Source organism: Heliangelus exortis, chromosome 10 (genome assembly GCF_036169615.1).
Source record: "Heliangelus exortis chromosome 10, bHelExo1.hap1, whole genome shotgun sequence".
Lineage (NCBI taxonomy): Eukaryota > Metazoa > Chordata > Aves > Apodiformes > Trochilidae > Heliangelus > Heliangelus exortis.
In genome coordinates this window covers 22,013,826-22,035,580 of record NC_092431.1, presented here as the reverse complement: position 1 = coordinate 22,035,580, position 21,755 = coordinate 22,013,826, and the positions used below count along the sequence as shown (strand labels likewise).

At 42.0% G+C, this 21,755-nt stretch overlaps 1 protein-coding gene across 1 annotated transcript in view; it reads left to right on the top strand.

Annotated features, from left to right (window-relative positions):
- The window catches only part of AFG2A (AFG2 AAA ATPase homolog A), a 136,581-nt gene extending 121,405 nt beyond the window's left edge, over positions 1–15,176 (top strand). Inside the window, 1 exon segment of the mRNA XM_071753880.1 lies at positions 14,858–15,176. Within this exon segment, the coding sequence (XP_071609981.1) occupies positions 14,858–15,034 (177 nt within the window). The 3' untranslated portion in view covers positions 15,035–15,176.
- The last annotated feature ends 6,579 nt before the right edge of the window (positions 15,177–21,755 follow it).

Here is a 21,755-nt window from a genome sequence, read left to right as displayed (position 1 = left end):
AGGAGAAAACTTATTCTGACATTGCCACTTCAATATATGTGAACAACTTTGATCTCTGATTTGTTTGCTACCTGTTAATGTGTTTTACCTGACATACCTTAAATTCCAGCAGGGTTATCAGTCCCAAGGGTGTCCCAAGCAGTGCTGTTCCTCAGTACTTGTAGCCTCAGCAGTCTTTCTTTTAGCCACTGTGGCAATTTCTCAGTCTCTGAAAGGGACTCTTTTGTACATCTGGTATCTTAGGTGAGGAAATTTGCTCTCGGATGCAGCTCGTGCAGGCTCTCTGTGCCCTGCACTGCCTCTGATTTTCCTGACATCCCTGCCTTCTTTCATGGGCTGGAGTGAGTACGTGCTTTCTGTGGGAAATGATTGGGAGATTAGACAGAAGTAGTTGATTCCAGTCCAAAGGGTGGTGGTATATATTAGCACATTTATAAGATAAAGCCAAATCTCCATTCTCTGTTACCTTGTGAGACTTCAGCCTAAGGCTAAATGCAGCCACAGACAAATGCTCCTTCTCCTACTTCCAAGGACAGGTCGTGTGAGGAAGTTATCCTGGAATGAGACAGGGTGTGAATATAAATGCAGTAGCTATTTTGACATAACATCCTGTGGAGAGAAGGTCTTGGTGGAGTGACTAAAAGCAATGGAATTACTTCAGTGGAAGGTGAGGACACCAAGCCCTCCCTATGCTTCCCCACAGCCTTTTTTTTTAATTATTATTTTTTATTTTTGTGAGGATCTGATGTATAACCATCTTTGCACTGGCTGCTTCTTCTGTCCATGTCACTTGTAGAAATTTAGATTTAGTGCTATTTTATCCGTTGTCAGAATGAAGTCAGGGGTGACTGCCAGCAGTGTTACTGGGAATGCAAACCATAATTTAATACCTGACATGTGTATGGTGGGGAATATTTTAGCTTTGCCATCTCTTACTGGGTTTTTTTGTCATTCCTACAAACTGCAACTCAGGTTTGATTATCTCTGCAAGTACCTTAGGTCTGTCACTCTCGAGGTGGTGCAGAAGGAAAACTTCTGCAAGGAGAAAACGTGTGCTTGCACTTCTCCTTCAGAAAAAAACCTGAACCATTAATGTGCTGTTTGCAGTGACTGAGAGGCAGATGTGTGCACGCTCTGTGTGGTACTCTGGGAGTAGAAAAATCACCTTAATGCTTGTGAGATCTCTACATCAGTTTTTAGGCCTATGCTATGTGATTCAGTTGTTAACTGTTCTTTATGCTCTGCTGAAAATTAGTGTTTATTTTTAAAGTGGCTTTTTCCAGATTAAGTAAAGCATTAATTAGTCAGTGTGTGAGGAACAGAGTGTATTATTCTACCGCAGCTTTCCATCATGTAAAAAACTCATTACCAGATGTAGAGATCATAAACAAACACACATGGCTGCTGCATTTATTAATGAGCTGGAAGACAAAGTGATCTAATTAGAAGAGATCAGCAGTAATTTTTCCTGCTGTGTCTTCCAGCTCATTAATACACTTTCAGCCATGGAGAATATTTAGGTGCTAATAACTCACAAAGCAATATACAGGAGAGCACTAACTTGCCGTGTTTGTTAAATGTATTTCAATCTGGATTTTTTGCCTCTAATATAGTTTAGTCCTTTTTTTTTTTTTTAATCTTGAAAGAATAGTTGTGTAGTCTAAGTCTTCCTTCAGAATCTGGTGTTTGCTTCTGCTGGGTTTATAGTGAGTTATACAAACAGTCTTCCCAAAGCCACGCAAAGATAATGCCACAAAAATCAATTTGAAATTATTATGCCAAAGTCTTTGCTGGCAAAACCCCTAGGGGAGCTACACCAGCAGATAAATTGTCCTGAGGACAAAAAAACCCCAAAAACTAAGGAAAGCTGGGAATTGCTAAGTTAGGACCCCATCCCACCTCTTACCAAGGAATTAGATCCCACTGGGTCAATTCCCAGGGCAGCCTCTGGGATCAGTCTCTGCTGTGCCAGCTGCCCGTGGCTGCTGTCACCCTGTGCTGCCCTTGGACAGAAGAGGGGTGGTGGGAACCCATGTGCAGAGAGCATCTCTGGGCAAAGGTGAGCTGTGGGAATGCTGGAGATGAGCACCTCAGCCTCGTGTGGGCCCTGCATCCCCACTGCATCCCCTCGTGCCCATTTCAGGTGTGTGTGGACACTTGTTCAGCTTTGGATCAGTACCATCACCTGAAAGTCAAAAAGAATCTTGTGTGTTGATTGAGCATTCATTTATAGCTTCCATTTAGCTTCCAGTTATTAAAAGCAGATAAATGTTTTAGAATTTATTTAATCATCTGCTTGACTTCAGTCATGTTTACTGACGTCAGGGGAACCCAAAGCAGATGCCTGTGTGCTTTCAGGGATGCTTTCTTGAAATGAGGAGATAGGAAAAGCAAGAAGTCTCTCCTTCCCTTTTTGACTTTGGTCTTTTCATGTGTGAGTAACATATTGTGTGTCTGGTTTTGTTTAAATTCAAAGATGGCAAACAACCACATTCTGTGAAAACTTCCTACTTCTTCCCATCCTTTTTTATGGTTTGTTTTTTCCTTCTTGTTACTCCTATTTGGTAACCTGCAGAGACAAAGTGATGTGAAACTTGGAATTCTTTTCAGAGGCATTTATTCTAGTGGTGTTTATGTGTAGCCCTGTGGTCCTGCTGAAGCCCCCTGGTTCCTTTGCTTGGTTTGCTTCCCTAAGCCCTTAGCATGGGCTGATGCTTCATTCACATGGGAATGGTGAGAGGCAGGGAGCAGGGAGAGGGAGAGGAGAATCTTCAGTCTCATGACAGTTTATTGAATTGCCTCCTTATACTAAAATAGTATTCCTGGAGCCTGTTCTAATCTTTTGTAGCTCTCATGAAATATACAGATACCTGTTGACAAATAACAAAGAATGAAACAAGAGTGTATATACAGACTCCACTTTTAAAAAAGGAAATAAATTTATAGTATTTTTGTTTAGGAATTTACTTTTAAAAAAAAAACAAAAAACACAACAGTGAAGCATTTCCTGACATGTTTGCAACAGCTAGGCAGGATGTTTGTTGAATTTGCATTTATTTGTAACTGTTACGTGGCTGTCCCTGCTCTGCCAGCTCCTCAGTTAGTATTGTGACAGACCCAGCAAGTGCTAAATGGCAATATTGAAAATAATTCTGTTGGTTTCTCAGGAAAGCATAAAGAAAAGACCCTTCCACTGCCTGAGTTTAAGGGGCATTTGCATTGCATCTAAAATATTCTCTACCTCTTAAAGGTGAGGAGGGAACGTTTGGTAAATATCCAAAAGTGTGCATGGTTGTAGCATTATCAGCTGAATGTCACATCTATTTCTCTCCATCAAAGTCTGGGTAATGCAGATAGGGTTATGCTGACCCTAATTATGAAATCTAGTGCTGCTCTGAGATTTCAGACCCACTCTTTTGTGTGCAAAAATGTCTACATAAACTCTAGTTAAAACCATGCAAACTTCATTAGTTTTTTTTTTTTAATAGAGAAATCAAATTATAAAATACATCTGTTCCCAATAGCTTTAAGAAATGCCTTGAAGTAATTAAAGCACTCGCGTGCTTGGAAAATAATACCAGGAAAATATCTAGCACATTTTTACTGGTTTTCCTCCCATTCTAGATATACGCCGTGTTAAAGAGAAGGATCAGTAGTCCATCAATGGTACATAAATTAAGAAATCCCTTGGTGGCTGACTTAATAATCTGAGCAGGAGAACTGGAAAGCAGCATGTACATTTACTGCTTAGCTGACTTGCTGTAAGGTTTTCAGGCAGCACTTATTTATAAATCTTGCAAACTAAAAAAAAAACAAAAAACCCAAAAAAAACCCAACCCTGATAAGATTACCATGACATGAGAAATGCCAGCTGTAAATAGATTTTTGACTTCCTGCTCATCTCTTCTTTCTCTTGCCCTTGGTACTCTGCCCTGCTGTAACAGTCTCCCCCAGGTGAAGGTCAGCTCTTGATATATTTTTGATCATCATGTAAAGTTCTCCTGTTAGTATGTGGTCCCTGTTTTAACCTCTTTGCAGATTCTCCCGATTATCCCAAATCACTTTCACATGGAGCTGAGGTTAAGCTTTATTTCTCTTGGCTTGTCCCTTCTGTAGCAGACACTTCCTCTTCACTTTGAAAGGACAAAGCGATGTTCAGCTGCCTGGGCCTGCGCCCAGCATTTGATTTATACATTATTTAATTTCCTTTAGAAAATTGGAAGCAGAACTTTAGGAGTGGAAGTCAGTCCTTTTCATTTGTTTAAGGATCTTTTAGGGCTAATATAATCATCGATAGTAGATGTCAGCATGATTAGGGTGACTTAAGGTAAAGCAAAGAAAATTGAATACCAGGGGAAATTCTTTCATAGTGGAGAGGGTGCCAAGATTTATAGCTGTGTGCAACATCTGTGGGCTATCAACTGTGGCATGGAAAAGTGAAAATGGAAAATCATTGAGTGACACGTTGGAGTTACCTGCCTCCCCTTACTGCACAGCTGGCTGGGGCAAGGAAGGTCTGCACCCTTTGTGTAACATTTGCAATAGTTTCTTGGACTGGGGTGCTCTCTGGAAGTTAATTCAACCAAGTAACTAATTCTGCAGAAATTCTTCAGTTATTCCGGAGGTTTTCATTTGGGCTGACTTTGCATTCACTTCTGCAATTAGGTCTGCACATGCTGCCAAGCCACTGCCAAGACAATTTGAAAATTTCTCATGCAGTAGAGTCAGGAAATTAAAAATTAACTCTGGAAAGGACATCATATAATATTTGGCAGTGTGGTTTGAATACTGTGTCCATGGAGGGGTGGAAGGTCCTCCTCTTAACAAAAAAAAAGAAAACGTATCAAAGCTGAAATATTTTTTCTGTGGGGTTTTGAATGATCCACAGCTGAGGGAAATATCAGAAGGGAGGAAGCCTGGGGCATACATGTGCTCATGGGTACAATATGACTTACTTGTGGCCTTTCATTCAGCAAAATAGCATTTAATGATGTAGAATGAAGCATAAATTTCATTAATTTCTGCCTTACATTGTTTGTGTATCATGCTAGTCTGTAACCTCCTAAAAGTTTAGGTGCTGTTAACATGAAAAAGCATCTCTGCTTCCTCCTATTTGCAAAAATGTTGAGAATAAATTCTGGGCATAAACCATCTTTTTAAATGAAGGGAAATGCAAATGACCCATTTTCTAAGACTGCATAGCACTGGAAATTTGCACTACATTGTCTTGCCTAGACAAGGAACGAAGGAAAGAAAACCCAGTAAGCCAAGGAGGTTTTTGCAATAACATGGCACAAAGTGAGTATGAAAGTATGAAAGAGAAGAAATGGAGGAATTTGCTAAATTAGATCTGTTATTCAGTACTGAAATTACTTTTAGACTTGACATAGATTCAGAGTGCTCAGCTGCAGGAGGACACTTAAATGAGAAGCTTTCATGTTAACAATTCAAATCAGATGCTTTGTTAATCTTGTCACAGATAACTTTTCACCAAAGGTAGGTGACAACTCTGACTACAGGTTCTTATATTTCAGCATTTTACCTTAAGCTGCCTCATTCTGTTCTTTGCCTCTGTTCCCAGAGGGATGGGGCCAGCTGTGCTGGTGACAAGCTGCTGGCTCTTTGGGACAGTGCTGTGATTCCTCACAATACACAATCAGTGATTCACTGGGGAGTTTTGAGACCAGAAGCAGTGGGTCAGAGTTACCTATGGACTACATCCAGCAGACACGAGAGAGATACACCTGAGATGCTTCTGCTGAAGCCAAAAGTGGTTAGCAAATACGTTGTTGTTAGTGGTAGAACTGTATCAATTGTTTTCTGAGTAACTCAAAATACGGAAGTTTTTTTTAGCACACAAAACTTAAAACCAGTAGATCAAGGGACATAAGGTCAGAACACTGAGATCTTTTTGGGAAATGGGGGGGCTGCCCATCTGAAAGGGCCCCTCCCAAGGCCACCTGTACCAGTGAATGCCTCTGTGTATGCCCAGTGCATCACTGGTTTAGGCTGGCTGTTGGGAAGCACAGGTCACACTGTCATATCTGTCTTAATGCTGCTTTATTGACTTTATATTCCATTGAAATATACCCCTTACATAAATCCTTAACTCAAGGTAATTGTTGGCACACCACTCTTCTTGTTTCATATGTTTATATAATTTAATTTTTTCCTTGCTATATTTACTTCTTCTCTTGCACAAGCAAAATGTGCAATAAAACATACTTTTAAGTTTTTTACCAGTCTTTTTGCTTCCTCCTTAAGGAGTAATAACCATACAGGGAGGCAGCTAGCTGTGGTTAGCAGTGTTGCTTTCTACTTCTGACCATCCTCCCATCCATAATCTGCCTCTCTGGGATACAGGCATGCAGTAGTCCTCTTCCCTGATTTTCTTGGGAAACATGAGCAACCATGGGAAGCTCCAAGAGGTAAACCTAGAAACAGTCTGAAATTCCTGTACCATTTTGCCAAGGTAATAGATACTCCACAGGAGACATCTCACACCTTCAAGGAACTGAGAACTCAATAAATGAAAAATCAGGAGAGGTTCCACTAAGGAAGCTTGCAATCCAAAGGCCCCACAGAACTCCCTGCATCAACTCAGGATGTCTGTGCATGTGTCAGTGGCCATATGGAGACCCAGAAAGTCTGCATCTCTCTTATTATCATAAGATATGTGTCCTTTCTATCCAAACTGATAGACAAACCAAGACTCACTTGATGGCCATTATTTTATCTGAGTTTGTTATTCTCATGGTATACCATATCATGGTATCTCATGTGTAAGTAACTACAAATACAGTTAATATTTACCTGCTATGCAAGATCCAAATCAGAGACAGTATTTGCAGTGCCTCCAAAGACAGGATGAAAGCGAAAATTTAAAAAAACCCATGAAAGAAGAATTTTTTTCTTTCCTTTTTGCTGTGTGGCTTCAGAAGTTTAGGGCTCTTCCAATCTTTAAATGGTGATATAATTTAGAAATCAGCTGGAGTTGAAAGAGAGTTCTAGACTGTGCTCTACTGATGAAGAAATTAATGTTTTGGGGTAAGGGAGGGCACTTCTCCCAATTTATTTTGCCGAATTGCTTTTATTTGCTTTGTTTTGATAGGAGTCTAAGGTCTCTGCTACTCTTTTGGATTAAACTTGAGGAAGGAATACTGGTTTGAGAAGCAAAGGCTCGAGTTACTTTTCAATGTAAAAATAAGGAATGTGCTGAACGTATCACCCAACCTTGTATCTCTCTGCCTCAAAACATGAAAAGAAAGCAAGCAGAAACTACAGCTACTCACCACCTACACTGTGATGGGTTTCATAAGGCAGAAGCTGCCAGATCTGGTTTTGTACTTTTTTTCTTTTGTTTTGCTTTTCTAGAGAGAAACTCTTGACAGCCATAGCTAATGGTGGCCTCCATTTTGTAGCTGCACAGCTCAGTCTGTCTCGCTGGCAGCATTCAGCAGAATAGCCCTGGCTGTGTGTGCAGGTCTGGGGCAGTAACTGTGTGCTGGGAGTGAGAACACAGTTTTCTCTTAATTACTTTTAATTAAAGTGAGTGCCTGAGCACACACACACACATGTATGTATAGAAAGAGTCTGTTTTTCTAGTGGCTTGGCTTCCTTTTCCTCATTGAAGAGAATAAGTTAAACTTTCTCATTAAATGTTTATATAAAATAAAATAATTCTGAGGTTAACCAGAAATGCAGCTTAATCTCGTATAGAGACGTGTGATTTTTTTCTTTTTTTTTTTAGCTGCACAAATATAGCTGAAACTTGAAGTTGGCAGAGAGTGCTGTTTAAAAATATTTAGTCCCAGCATGTAAAAACTCGTTTTGTTACGGAATTCCTTTGTGAAAGGTGTAGCTATGCCCTGTCTCTGCCAAAGTGATGGGAGCCATATCGACGGAGTGCATTTTGGAACATAGCTGCATTTTGGGCTTGTAGTCACAAAAGTTAAGTTGGAATTTACATGTTTTATATATTGCTGGGAAGGATACCACATCTAGTAATATGTTTTAAGAGAGTGGAAAGAAGGAAAAGGAAAGCTTGCAGATGGAGTCAAAGCCTTGCTCTGTTGGAACATGTTGGGATGAGCAGAGGTATGTGTGATGACACTGAGCCTGTACCACTGAGGGCTCGACTTTATTCTCTTTAGCTGTCATCATGTGCTATAGTTATGATACATATGCTTAATTTTGGCTACATATCTCATCCTTCCCTTCTTGTCTCTGGGCGTGTAAGCTTTACAGAATAATAAGAGCTACTGATATATGTGATACTGTCTGCTGCCCAGGCACAACCCATGCTCACTATTTGGTACTGTAAGAGCAATGAGATGCAGCATTTTGTGGTTCCTGCTGTTTCATTAATTGTTGCCATGATGCTGCTGTCCCTCAAGAGCAACCAGCCAGCTGCCAGGCTCTGTGACATGGGGTGATCACAGGAGGCAGAGGGCAGAAGGTGGACTTGGTCTCTGAAGCAGCACCCCAAGGCAATGTGGCCACCATGGAAAGAGCTGAGTGGGAACTATGGTTCTGGTGATACAGGATGTGTTTAGGTGGCATCACCAGCTCATGTCCCTGGGCAGAACCTCAGGGAAGCTCCTGCTTCACCCACATGCAATGTTACAGAAATGAGCAAACTGTAGATTAAATAATGAAGATTTGGACCAGTCTATTCTGAACTAAAGTCATCTACAAACATCATTAAAGGAGCCGGTTTTGCTCAATTACATGTCTTTAACAACTTCTCATAAAAGAAATCAGGAATAACAGAGAATGTTTGCTCAGCCTCTGCAGTCAGACACAAGATACACATAAGACCTGTCTTTTTTAGTTGAGAATTGTAAAGGTGCTGCTTCACCACTACAGACCTGTTGTAAGGCATACTATCCAATGTCCACTCATGTTGAATGTTTCTTTAACAAACAAGGAAGAAAGAAGACTATCTTTTTATTAAAAATAATATGTAATTAGAGGATATGATTGCTGAGGATGGCTGCAGGGCAAACAGGATCTATTCCAAGGCAGTGCTGGTGAACAGAGAACCATGTGGATGTATGCACCTTAACTCCAGAAAAATAACATTTTAAAACACAGTTGCTTAGTGATCAAAGAAGCCTCTGTCTCACTGAGGTACTTGTGTGGCCTCTGAGTGCCTTGCACTCTTTAGTTAGGGAAGTTCTACAGTGTGACAATCATATATTAAGTAAATTCACTCCAAAGCTCCAGTGATAGTTACAGCACGTGGATCTGAGGAATGAATGGATGCTGTATGAAAAGCATTATGCTAATATATTTTATAATTTTCTGGTTAGAATAGATTATTTTCCATCTGCAAAATGCCCAAACATGTAATCCATCCCATTTAAATCTACAGATTGTAGAACTGAGCAGAATGAAGAGATACACACACAGGGGTGATTCCTTGTCTTTCAAAGATTAATGGAAAATTTATCCCAGGGTGATAATTTACTGTATTGAAAAAAAATTCTCCTAAACAGAACAAGACCTGTAGGAGTCTGTAAGAATTTCTTTTCTCCGAAAAGAGAAGAAAGGCATTTTACCTTGTATTTCCTTTGTTTTTTCTGTTTATACACGAAACAGCAAAGTTGGAACATGAGAAGTCTCAATTTAGGCCTTTCTGAGACACATCAAAAACCTCACCTCTCATTTTAGCCCATTTTAAAGAAAAAAATTGTATTTGTGAAATCTTGAAATAGCATTTTTATCTTGAAAACTAGTATGTTGTACCACAGCATTCTCTAGGGCATGTCCAGCCAGCCAGGCACTGCAGTTACTTGAGGTAGTTCAGACAGATCCCTGATCACACCAGAAAGTCTGGGGATGCTCAAACAGAGTCGGTGATCACAGAATCCCAGGAGACAACCGAGCAGCTCTCCATGCCTGGAGGAGCTCTTGCTGTGCTCCCCACCCCTCCCACACCAAATGGGGCTTCTTAGATCCTCCTCTGAGCCCATCTCAATACCCCAGCAGCAAGCTAAGACTCTTTTTTATTTATTTCCTTTTTTGCATTAGTTTTCTGGCAGTCTGGTGCATTGAATCAGTTAATGAAAGGGCAGCTTAGAGCCGGAGCCAGCACAAGAGAGGGGTGGGAGCCTGCACAAAGGAGAAGGGGGAAAGAGGGGCCCTGGGGTCCCACACTTAAAGCAGTGATCTGCCAGGGGCAAGGGGGGGGCAAAATCCTGGAGGTGTTCACCTGTCTGAGGCATCTCCCATCTCACTGCACTGAGCCTTACACAAATCCCTTGTGGAAAGTTGTGCCCTGCTGGAGCTGCACTGAACGGAGATATTTATGTTGATTTTAGTATGTCAAGGAATGGTTTGGGTTGGAAGGGACCTTAAGGATCATACATTTCCAACCCCCCTGCATGGGCAGGGGCACCTCCCACCAGCACAGGGTGCTCCAAGCTGGCCTGGAACACTTCCAGGGAGGGGGCAGCCACAGCTTCCCTGAGTAACCTGTGCCAGGGTCTCACAGGAAAGAAATCTAAATCTAAATCTATTCTCTTCCAGTTAAAAGCCATTACCACCTGTCTTATCATTATATGCCCTTATAAAAAGTTCTTCCTCAGCCATTTTGTATCCCCTTCAGGTTCCAGAAGGTCACTAGGATGTCTCCCTGGAGCCTTCTCTTCTCCAGGCAGCAGCCTTTGCCTGGTACTCCACTTTAACCTCTCTGCCTCTGGCGCATCTTCTCCTGGTTCTTCTCTTCTCACTCTGGAAAGGTGTCCATGCCTACCTCTTTCCTCCATCAGGTGACAGCCCTGGGTCCTGAGAGACTTCCCTGATCTTGCTAGGGATAAGGGATAAGGCTCTTAATAGAGCAGCTTTGGGGGAAGAGGATGTGCCTGACCCGGGTAGGAATTCATCTGAGTGAGTGAGGAACAGATGTCCTGACCCAGAGTTATTCATGTCTTTTTAAAATGCCATCTATGAACCTTTCATCTCTCCTGAAGGGAGGAGGAAAGCAAAGTCCCCAGACCCATGCAGAGTTTTCCTTTGAGGCTGCCTCCAGCAGTGCCCTTGCAGGTAGTTTTCATCCGGGAAGCGCCGCAGTTTGTGCTATTCACAGCCCCCAGGGTACTCTTCTGTTTCCAGCTCCTAATCCCTCTTACACACAGTTCCTTACAACTTGGACTGATGGGGTGGAGGAGCAAGTTAAAATAGGAAGGAAAAAGGAAAAAAAGGAAAACACAATGTACAGCCAGCCAGTGGCTGCCAGTTACTGCGCACACAATCGACACCAGCTGCAGCCCAATTAAACCCGACATTCCCAGGTGCTCCCAGCAGACCCTGCACTAACAAAACCACTTTCTTGAAAATACCTAAGGCTTGAACACAGAAGCTAATTTCTTTCCCGGACACCCACCACCCCCCCCCTTTTTTTTTTTTTTTTTTTTTTTTCTTTCTAGGATTCTTTAGAGCTATTTAGAGCACTTTAAATACAAAGAAGCTGAAAAGGACTTTCAGTGGGCTGGAAAGAGTTGGTTCTTAATGCCAAAATGGGGGAGAATCAGCCAAGCTGAATCAGCCATTGTCACCATTGGTTTTGGGAGAAAGATGGGTTATGCTGAATGTTCTTTATCCAGGGAACAGTAACTGCACCGGGCATTTTATTGTTGCTAGGAGTGAAATGGGGAGGGAGGGAATGACTAGGTGTAAATCCATTTCTTCTTGGAACTCATCATTGATTGCACCATAGCTGTGAGCTTGTGTGTGGCTTTGGTTATTACTGATCAGCTTGTGTGGCTCAGATAGCAAATTTTAGTTCTCCTTCCCTTCCAGGATAACTTGATACAGTTGCCTTTTCAACTTTGAAGTAGGATTCTAAGTTACTTGTTTACTTTCTTACATTAAAGCACTCATTCAGATGATAAATCAGTCCTTTAAAAACATTGTTATATGTTTTTAATTATTCAAAATTATTCCCATGCAAAGAGAGGGCTGCAGGCAGCAGATTAATGCGTAGGTTGGTAATTTGCTCTCATTCCTTTGAAAATGAGAATGGTTTTTGTTAAACTGTCATTTATATTAATACATTTATATGTATTAATAATCAAACTAGGGTGTACTGGTGCTCACAGATTCAGCAGTGTTCAGCCACACCTGGCTGGCTGTTCAGCTCAGCAATAACACCCCACACCTCGGTGGTTATTGCTTAATTACCTGCTGCCTGCTCTGTCACTGTTTAGTTGCTGCTGTTTCTGGCAATCTCTTAATGTCTTCATTTCTGCTTCAAAAGTCAGTGCTGAAAGCCACTCTGTATTCAGATGCAGTCAAAAATATCTATTTTGTCATTCAGTACAGCTGCAGTTTTTTCAGTACAGCTGCAATTTTGCTTTTGGATATTATTATTAGGATATTATTCCCTTTCCTCACACAGAAATCCAAAAGACTGCACTTTTTTTGGTTTGTGGTTTTCTTATACATGTATGCTGAAAAGGTAAAAATGGTGATCCCTTGGATTAGTTTTTGAAAATAATAAAGAATTGTCTTAAAACTGGCACATAGGTAATACTGGTTCACAGCATTCATCTAAAGGGGCAGGCAAAGGTGCACTGATAAATATATCCATGCAGAGAGAGAGAAGAAATTCACCCAGGCTCAAATTCACAAGTACGTGACCTAAATTAGATACTGTCTCTCAGGGAGAAACACTGGATAATTTTCTGGAAAAATAATCTTGGTGCTAAAATGATGGCAAATACAATAGTAGGAAAGGAAGTGCAAGAAATCCAGAAACAAACCCAGGAACAGGTGTGCTGGGGATGGCTCCCTCTGTGCCCTGCCCAGCTGCAGAGGATGGAGCAGAAGAGATGGCAGGAGGCCTGAGGGATGGACAGGTTCTGCAAGGAGCAGGGACTGAATCACTGAGGGCTCCTTGGCTTGCAAAGACTTGACTGAGAGGGGACAAGATAAAACCATAAAATCATCTATGGCATGGGGAAGGTGAACAGGGAACAACAGATGAGTCACTGTTCTCATAACACAGGAACTACGAGGCACTTGTTGAAATTGCCAAGTTTTAAGACAAACAAAAGTTCATTTTTATACAATGCACTATTAGACTGTGGCTCTCATTACAGGATGATGTTGTGGAGGCCAAAAGGGGAAGTGATCTAGGAAGGTAATTGGACAAAGTCATTGAGGATGGGTCTGTTGCAAGGTTGCAGAACTGGTGATCTGGTTTCAGAGTACTGCTAAGCCTGGGAAGGAGCTGTGCCTTACTGGAAAGCCACTGGTTTTCTTCCTTTGTTGTCAGCCCCTTCTTCTGCCTTCCCTCTTTGCCTAGCTTGACCTGTGTTGGCTTTTAATCTAGGTGGGAATGACATCTAAAAACCTCTCAGGTGCTTGGTCTAGTAAGGAATACCCTAATATGACAGTGACAAGAAATATCTACGAAAACCCATCAGACTTCAGGGAATAATGCAGCAGATTTCATCAGATGAATTGACTCAGGTTTCACTGGGGCTGTATTTAATTCTGTGGGTGAAAAACCCCTGGGTCTCTTCCTCTTCCTTTTGTGGGAAACTTGCCCTCAGTGCATTATTGATCAAGGGGAAAGGGACCCCTCGTTCAAAGACCAACACAGGTTTGACTCCAGGGTGCTTGGGATCTGCTTTTCCATAATCAGTCTTCTCCCTTTCACAGGATTTCTGGGTTTGGTGTTAGGCAGGGATGGAGTCAGTTCAATCTGGTCTGGTTGATTTGTTTTTTTCTTTTTATTTGTGTTAGAGATAGGGAATAGTCACACTGTCTACTTTTAAAAAAACTGAATGGTTTTCCGGGTCCTTTTAATGAAGGTCCCTGCATTACTTTCTAGATGATTTGTTCCTTATCTCTGCAAAGAGCTGGTGCACTGCATCTCTGCTATTCTTCCAAGTCTGTCTCCCAAGTCCTGAAGAGCATTAAAATGCATAACAGCAGTGTTTAGCTTCACTGCTCATTAGAGCAGCACAGCACTAATAGTAATATTGTTGTAACTTGACAAAGCCATCTAAATCCATGCATGTTTTCTTGTGAAAGCTTCCTAAACATGCTGCTAAATCCTCTAAAAAGCTACTAAACGGCTTTGGCAACCATTAGCACGGCATAAGCAGGGGAACTCTTTTCAGTAAGTGAACAAACAGAGAAAATATGCTGAATAGCTGGACAAATGTGTTTCAGCTGGCTCTTTCATTTACAGATATAAGGGAGCAGTCAATATCAATCACTGTTTTCCCTGTTGCACTGGAAATCACAATATCTCTTTTCATTCCACAAGCTCTTTTCACCACAGTAATGTGTCTTTAGAGTGACACTGGCATCAGTCTGTTTCCGCTGTCTGAAGTCCAGAGAGCTTAAAAACACATTGCAGAGTATGAGACCTTAACCCTCCTCCCCTTCCACACACCCCTCTCCTTCTAGCCCTCCTTTCTGAATTAATTGTTTTTACTTCTTTTCCCAGTGTAAAGCTGAGAAAGAAAAGTGCCTGCAGAGCCTGGGAATATCTGCTCTCATGCTCTGGGGACAGAAAAATGTATCACTGGTTGTTGGGGGTTTAATTTATCAGGTGTTGTGGGGAGTTTACCACAAGGTAATATGATTATCAACTTAATTTGCAGCATACTGTACCATGAAAAGTAGCGTCACCGGGGTTTGAATTCCAAGCTGTATCCTGTTTCTTGGATGTCCTAATCACCCACGACCTCATTTATTAAAATAAAAGAAAAGTTGGAGAAACTCAGTAATCTGGCGTTTGGTGTGTATTGATATTCCTGTGCTCGCCTTCTTCCTATCGAGTGAGATGTTTCCTGATAATAATGCTGCATTCTGGTTTTCTTTGCTGTCATTGCAGATAACAGCAGTGTGTAGAGAAGCAGCCCTCCTGGCTCTTCAGGAAGACATAGATGCCAGATCTGTGCTGGGGAGGCACTTTGGGAACGCGCTGACTGTCGTGACCCCGAGGATTCCTGATTCTTTAATCCAGTTTTATGCAGAATATCAGCAGCAAAGTGGACTGCATGCACTCTGAAAGTGGACTCACACTATTTGAGGTGTGAATAACAAATTTCCTTTGTAATGCTGTCAAAAACTAAAGAATTTTGTATCGTTTTAGAGTGTCTGAAGTTAACTGATTTGCAGAGTTGTCACAATAAATGCCCGCTGGGAAGTTACAGGTGTGACAGGTACTGTCCAAAACTTCTGTTTTACAGTTCCAGTGATATGATCTGCGTTTTAGAGGTAGTAAGATTGCTGGTTGCTTCAGTTTATGGGAGTGTATATCAAAAAGTAATGATCAAATCTGGTTTGTTGTGGATTCTTGGCCCTAAAGGGAGTAGCAACAAGGGTTACTGCTGTCTTTGTTCCTGCCTCAACCACAACTCAATCCCAGGGACCATCCCAGCGAGATGGAGACCCAGGGAGTGGCCTCACTGCAAGAAATGCTGAAAATTATTCTGAACCTTTTGATTTATGATCTCCAGAAAAGCTGCCAAACAGGCTTGCCGAACATAGAGCCTTCTAAGACACAGCCAAGGTACCCTGATTGATTACAGTGAAGCATTTGTCTGTGGTCTTAAACAACTCCTTTTTACACACACTGGGAAGCAGGCACCTGAAAAATGGTGCATTGGCCAACCTGAAACCTCTGCCAGGCCTCAGAGCAAGGTTTTTGATGGTGTGTGTTTGTTTCCATCAAAATAATAGGAATGTTGATTGGTAATTTAAATTGGTAATTTAAAACCCTAATTAAAGAATAAGAAAATCTCCTTGCAAAAACTGTTATACATAAACACAAAATAGTTCAGGGACAGACGAAATCTTTTCAGTTTATTTCTTTGTTGTATGTATGGTCTGCTGAAATAACTACAAGTTCTTATGGGCTCTCTGCTATTGCCCTCAGTATGAAATGTAGTTAAGCAAACAAAAAAAAGTAAGATACTCTTTTAAAAATTAAGTTCTGGCAAATTTGTGAAGTCCCTAGAAGGTTAACATGGCTCCCATATTTTCTGTATCAAAAACTTAGCTAGTCTGATGCCACTCAAAATCTGTATTTATCCCAAGCCACAGATAAATGGAGTTCTAAGGAAAGGTGTGATGATTCCCCTTCTGGTTCCCAATGACAGATTGCTGTTATCTTGGACTGGCAACTTGAAACCCCATCAGAATTATTGAAAATAATAAAATATTCCATTTTGGTCAAAGCCCATCAGCAAGGTTTTCCTTTCATAACCCAGTCCAGTGAGGACTTTGGCAGCCTCAGCCTCTGGTTGGAACTTGCTGTTGAGGGCACTACAGGACAGAGCACTTCAAAAATCTCTTCTGAGACCCAGCCTGTCATTTAATGAGTGAACTCTTCCCTGCACACACTGTGCCTTGGGACAAAGCAGATTGTTGCAGTGTGAGGCCATCTCAGCCTGAGCACCTCTGTGCATTCAGAGTAAGCCAAAGATAGAGGAGTTCTTTCTGCTGCTGGGCTAATCACGTTTATTGTTGTTTGGATGTTTAATTTAATTTTAATAAAATAATAGAGGCTTGGTGAATGGGAAAGAATGCATCTGAGAAGAATATCTCTCCTCCATTCTCTCTTTAACTGCTGAAGTGGTTCTTAGGCTTATTTCTTTATGTTCTTTAGAAATACAGTCTTTTTCCTGCCTGCCATTATCTTTTGGAGCCGGTTTCTGGCCCAAATACTGCTTGAGCTGCAAAACTGCTAACATTAAATCAGCTTTTCAATGTTTCAGGCACATTTTGCTTAAGTACAAAGTCTAACTTCTTCCTCCAATAACAACATCTTGCAAAATGGCATAAAATGTCTTTTGACAGGTTTGCCAAAAATGACCAGGAGAGTATTTATTATCAAAATGCAAAAATGTCTTCGCTTAACTTGAAAAAAGCTCAGTCCTGTGTTCTGCCTAATGCATAAAACAGATTTTCACTGCAAGTACGATATACAATTCTTAATCCTGGAAAAAGAATGAAGTTTATTGTGGATAATTTTCCTATAGCCTCTCAATGAGAACAGAACATAAGGTTTACTGAGTTCAGGTGCGAGGGCCTACATCAGGGACAGAATAAAGATGATTTTCCAAGGTGGTTTTTCAGAATCAGTGAACTTAGACTTGGTGGCTCATCAGTGCATTTCAGCAGCTTCAAAGTGACATGTTGTCCACTGAGGACAGGAGCCAGGTGGCTGTGTTAAGCTTTTCATAACTGCTCCAAACTCTTGTCTTGAGGACCTGGTCAGTGTGGAGCTAACCCATAACAGAGTTGCATTTGGAAAACTGGCTTTGTGTTGTGACTCTTCTCTACTTCTGTTTAATATTGTTATGGCTGTAGTGAATTGCAATAATTTTTACCTATTGTGAACCTCAAAATCTCTTGCTTTTGCTGCTTCATTCGTTTTCTTTTGACATGGAAGCACGTACTGTGGGGGATGTGATGTGTGCAATTGAATAATGAGCTTTTCCTAGAGAGTAGGTGCAAGAGGCATGCAGAATTGCAGTTGTAGTAGGGCATGTTCTGAATGTCAGGGCAACATCTGGAAGACAAAATACTTCAGCTGAAGCCTACTTGGGATCTTGGGGTTTGTAACTGCTCTGTCTGCAAATGCTACCTGTGCATTTGTTAATCTCCTCTGTAGGAAACTCAGCCATGCATTTTCTCCAGGGCTTTATATGCTGTGTGTTAAATCTTCTAAATGGTGTCATTCTTCCATGCAGACTTAAATCCAATGACTCCAGAGTCCTGATAGGAGAAGGAGATCTGTGTTTTCTCTGCTAAGGAGTCCGCCAAGGACTGGCCCAGTGAGGGGGAGAGAGCCCAGCTCTGTGTTTGCATGGCAGGGCTCCAGCAGGAGTGCAGGTGTGGTGAGAAGGCAATGGCAACCAGATGACATTCTTTCCCCTTGAACTAGTGTGGAGCCTTTGCTCAAACGGATTGCTGGTCCTTCCAACAAAACTGGAGGCTAGTGTGTTAACTGCACATGCTTGTGTAAAACCCAGGGCAAGAAAGCTTGGATTCATGCAACTAAAAGATCAGAGGAGTGGAATTGCTCACAGCAGTTAGCAGTCACTGGAGAGACACTAGAAGATGGTCCAGACAGTGATTTATCCCAGCTAAGAGTTAGCTACCTTTCTGGAGGTGCCAAAGGGAGTAGCGGATGTCAAGAAAGCCCCCTAAGCACTTATCTAGATAAAGTGCCTGGAAGTAGATAGAAGGAATTGAGAGCAGCAGCTCTGAAGATATTGAGAAAAATATTTTACTGGCTGGTGCAAATAGATCCTGTTTGCATAAATGGTTCTGGAAATGCCCTTGGTCTCTTCCTCTCCATCCCTGTGTCCTTGTGGCATGGCAGTTTGCTCTTAACCAAATGCCCCTCCTCGCCCCCCATGTTTTTATCTCCTTTACTACAACAGAGAAGTTTTCACATCCCTCTTTGGTAAAGTAAATGCCCCCACATCAGCAGAGTGTGGAAAGGGCTTTGATAACCTTCAAGGTGAAACACTTGTCAGCTCTCACTTTATCCAGGAACGGATTATCTGGGCTGTGGAATAATGAGGTCATGTCTTTCCTCCACACCGCTGGCAAGAGCTTCGAATTTCTCACAGGGGTAGCTGCTTATTGCAAGCCTGCTCTGCTTAATGCCATTTAAAGCTACCCCCTTTCTCTGTCAGCAAGTTTTCCCAAAACTGAGGATGTGAAATGTGTTCCTGCAGCCTTGTTTGCATTGCATGGGAGGTGTTTTCCTGGTGCTTGGATTCCTGCCTTAACCGAGAGCCCATTGGGCTTGGTGCAGAAGGACAATGAGCTGCATGTGCCCTGTGCCAGCAAGCACTGCTCAGGGGAGAGCAGAGCTGAATTTGGTGAGTGGCCCTAAGCCACATAGAGATCTTTCCAGGTGAGTGTCCCACTGGTTAGCTTGCCTCCAGTCTCAGGCTGCAGCTTTCCTGCCCTGAGAGCAGACTTGGACAAGAAAGATCACAGCATCACAGGAGCTGTGGGTGTTAAGGCCCATGGGTGCTTAAGTAGATTAGCAAACAAATAAATCTTGCAATATTCTGGAATGCTTCCTCACCACCTAAGTAGGGATAATTCTACCGAGCCAGTAAATTCCACAGTTCTGCTTAGTAAAGTCTGCCTTTCAGAGGACTATGCTCTCTAATTAGAGGGGGGGAAGAAGAAAAAAAATTTAGGAAAATCTGTGGATTTCAAAGAAAAGCACAAAAATGTTAAGAGACCTGTGAAAAATGAGGTTGCTACAGTGCTGGCAGTTGCATATGTAGGATGCTACACCAGAAAGGTCCCTACAGCAGTAAGTGTGACCCTTCACATTTGTTTTACAGAGCTCACTACCATTTTATGTACAAACCTATGGCATAACTCACACACCACACTGTTCTTTAGCAGCACTGTGAAAATCTTAGTTAAACTGTCTGCTTTTTATCTGAAACATGTAGAGACAACTGGTTACCTTGGTCTGATTCCACTTCCAGGCTTTCATCATCTGTAATTTTGGTCAAAAGCTGCTTTTGTTAATATGTAATGCATCATAGCAACCGGTTACACTTTTACTACAAAAGGGTGTTTCATTTTCCCGAGGGATGAATAGTAATCGAGGATCAGCTGGTAGTGCCAAGTGCCTTGATAACACAATTGGCTGCATACAGCTTTGTTAGGCCCCTTCCTGCACTTGGGACTTAAAGCAACATGAAAGAAGGTGGTAGGAGAGCTGCTCTGTACCTCGGTGGCTGCTGGGGATGGTCCCTGTCTGCTGAGTGAGAAGGTGAGAGCCTGTGAGCTGGGGTGGGGGAGAGTGTGGCAGAGGAGATAGAGAAAAATGGATTAAAATAAACATGTGAATTAGGAAGATTGCCCTGAAATTAAACACTGTCTGATTTTCATGTGGAAGGGCAGGAGCTGGTGGAGCTCGAAAGAGATAGAAATAAGGAAAACTGGTGATAATCAGAGTAGGGGCTGATTGGTGTTATTTTGATGCTAATTTTGGTGTGATGGGAAGCTGAGGAAGGGCTTCTCACACTGGCCCTGTGGTAGGAAGTGTCTCCTGCTAAGCACAAAGTGGAAACTGGCTTTGATCTCATTAACCCCATCAGCTCTGCATTAGCAGATGTGTTTCTGGAGCCCGACTCTCTCAGACACTTAAGGTGTATGTGAAGTGGCAGGCATTACAATTCCTGTTTTCTTTGGGGATTTTTGTTGTGTTTTGTGTTTTTTGTTTTGGTTTTTTTTTTTTAACATCAAAGGCTAAATTTTTCTAGGCCAGCCCTGGCTTCTGCATTGGTCTTGCAAAATGTTTCTCATACAGCAGGAAGAACATCCTTGAAGTTGCTTTCTTCCAGGAAAGAGCAATTTTCACATATTTCCCCACTCCTCCAAAATGGACGTGGTTGACTGGAAGAGATAAAGGCTGCAGGAAGGCAGCACTAAAGGCAGAGCAGAGTCTTTGCTGTGTGTGGAAGTGAGACTTTTGTGAAGCCTTTGGAGCAACCCCTCTTGAAGTGCAGCAAGCAAGGTTTTTAGAGTTATTTTTTTTTTCCCCTGGTAAATATTTTGTTATTGTATCATTGGCAGGGTTCAGCACAGTTGCAAAACTTCAAAAGAAAAAGCTAAGACCTAGTTTCTCCTGATTTTTTCAGGGAGTGGTATCAAGAGGGAAGAGGGGAATTCTGCCACATTTCTCAATGAGAAGAAGCGGTGAGAAAGTAAAAATCATAATAAAAAGTGGGGAGGAAGAGAATCAAGTAGAAAGCATGGTGAAAGTTTCCTCCTGTCTTCTAACTCTGCTCATTATTTATTACTAAACTCCCCAAGACAAACAATGAGGTGGGGAAGAAAGAAAACCCACAGCAACAGTAAGAAGCTCAAAGAACTACTACCCTGGTTGGCTCTTCCCGTGTCACCTTTGGGAATTGTTTCTCCCCCATGAGATTTTCTTTCTCCCTCATTTGTAGGGCACTTTGAGATCTTTGATTAAAGAATATAAAAGTTCTGTGCTAGCTCAAAAGTTCTGCTGTTGCATCAGCTATAGATTGTCCCCCCTTGACTTTGGCACTGGCATGTATGGAAGGGAAGTAGTGGTTGTTAGGACTTGCTGAGACCCTCCAGTTGTAACACATTTGTCCTGCCTGGACGTAAAATACATGTCAATACCTCAGGTTCTGAATCTCTTTTTTGAAAGGGTGGTTGGAGGGTTAAGCTAGGAAGAACAAACCAGTAGTATAATAACACCTATATTAAAATAAATAAAAAAAACCCAATGCACAGATTTAACATGTTACATAATCTCTGTTAAAGTTGCTCTGGGAAATCCTCCAAGAGCTGGTGTCAGTCTCTGTTTTGTACAAGTCTGTACATAACCTCTATAAGAATTTGTATGAAGCTGGGTGGGCAAACACTGAGAGAAGAAGCTAGAACAGAATTCAGCCTGGCCAAAGCCTTTCTGTGACAGAGCATTCACAGCAGGACTGGAGGGAGGTTTGCTTCTCCACAGCTCTTCCCTCAAAGTCATCCCCTCCCTGCAGGTCATTTCCAGCACCTTGTCCCAGCATTGGGCTGCCCAGGGCCAGTGCATTTCTCTTTTGACATCAAGCAGCCATCTGAAAGAGTTCCAGGTGTATTAATGTCCTGAGTAACTCTGTTCTGAGATGTGCTGCTAAAACCAGCCATCCTTCCCTCAGCTGATGCTGCCCTGCTGTGGGAAGAGCCCTGTGTGCTTGTGGCTCTGCAGACAGTAC